This window comes from Eimeria mitis, genomic scaffold (genome assembly GCF_000499745.2).
Source record: "Eimeria mitis Houghton genomic scaffold, Emh_scaff1905, whole genome shotgun sequence".
NCBI classification, from domain to species: domain Eukaryota; phylum Apicomplexa; class Conoidasida; order Eucoccidiorida; family Eimeriidae; genus Eimeria; species Eimeria mitis.
In genome coordinates this window covers 4,810-6,479 of record NW_013570228.1, presented here as the reverse complement: position 1 = coordinate 6,479, position 1,670 = coordinate 4,810, and the positions used below count along the sequence as shown (strand labels likewise).

The following is a 1,670-nucleotide window of genomic DNA, read 5'->3' as shown; positions in this document are numbered from 1 at the left end:
GGAGACAAAAAAGAGAAAAACACGAAGACAGCAACACACAAGAAGAGGAGACAGAAAGGAGACAAAAGGATACAAAAAGGAGACAAAAGGAGACAAAAGGAGACAAAAAAGAGACAAAAAAGAGACAAAAAAAGATAGAAAAACGAAACCAGAAGCAAACAAGAAGAGGAGACAGAAAGGAGACAGAAAGGAGACAAAGAAGAGACAGAAAGGAGACAGAAAAGAGACAAAAAGGAGACAGAAAGGAGACAAAAGGAGACAAAAAGAGACAAAAAGAGACAAAAAAAACGAACCAGGGAGCCTGGGGTCTCTGGCTGGGCGAGGCATATTGAGGGTCCCCTCTTCGCTCATCTTCTCCTCTTCATTTATATTTATATTATTTTTATTTATTTTATTTTTTTCTGTTTCTTTTGTTTCTTCTTTTGTTTCTGTCTCTTCTCTTCTCTTTCTTAGTCTCGTGTTTATCTCCGGGTGTATACGCAGCTCCTTCTTCGCCGGTTTCATATCTTCTTCGCTTAGAGACGGAGGCAGCAACACCTAATACAAAAATATTTATATATATATATATATAAATATAAATATATATATATATATATATATATATATATATATATATATATATATATATATATATATATATATGTATAGATGTATATATATATATATATATGATAGATTAGGGAAGGGTTTATTGTTTATTGTTTATTGTTTATTGTCGACTGTCTATTGTTTCTTGTCTAGGGTTTATTGTTTATTATTTATTTTTTAGGGTTTAGGGTTTAGGGTTTAGGGTTTAGGGTTTAGGGTTTATATGTTCTGACTTTATTAATTTTGTACGCCGCTCCATTGTTTATTCTCTAGGATGTAGGGTTTAGTGTTTCTTGTCTAGGGTTTAGGGTTTATTGTTTATTATTTATTTTTTAGGGTTTAGGGTTTAGGGTTTAGGGTTTAGGGTTTAGGGTTTAGGGTTTAGGGTTTATATTTTCTGACTTTATTAATTTTGTATGCCGCTCCATTGTTTATTCTCTAGGGTTTATTGTTTATTGTTTATAGTTTATTTTTTAGGGTTTAGGGTTTAGGGTTTAGGGTTTAGGGTTTAGGGTTTGTTGTTTCTGACTTTATTAATTTTGTATGCCGCTCCATTGAAGGTTTCGATTTTAAAAGGAAAAGAAATTATTTTAGCTTCGCCATTTATTATATATTCATATTCATCCTCATCATCATCCTCAGCAGCAGCAGCAGCAGCAGCTGCTGCTGCTGCTGCTGCAGCAGGTGCTGCTGCAGCAGGTGCTGCTGCTGCTGCAGGAGAACCAGCAGCAGCAGCAGAACCACCACCACCGCCAGCAGCAGCAGCAGCAGGAGCAGCAGCAGGAGGGTCCTTATGTATATGATTGTTTTGTTGTTCTTCTTGTTGTGTATTTATATTTTTATTTATATTTATATTTTTATTTATATTTTTATTTTTTTTTATTTTGGTTATCGTAAGATCTGAGCCCTCCCACGTTTGTAAAATAATTTTATTTTTATTTTTTAATTTTTGTTTTATATCGATTATATTGTTGGGGATTATATGGTGTTGTATTATTCTCCATTTTGCCTGCCAGGATAGAGAATGTATCTCTATCTTTTTAGCTTCTGCTGCTCCTGCTGCTGCTCCTGCTGCTGCTCCT

General features: G+C 34.4%; 1 protein-coding gene across 1 annotated transcript in view; it reads left to right on the top strand.

Annotated features, from left to right (window-relative positions):
* Positions 1 to 1,612: 1,612 nt before the first annotated feature.
* The window catches only part of EMH_0045640 (uncharacterized protein), a gene marked incomplete at both ends in the record, with an annotated part of 408 nt that continues 350 nt past the window's right edge, over positions 1,613 to 1,670 (top strand). Inside the window, one exon of the mRNA XM_013496087.1 lies at positions 1,613 to 1,670. Within this exon, the coding sequence (XP_013351541.1) occupies positions 1,613 to 1,670 (58 nt within the window).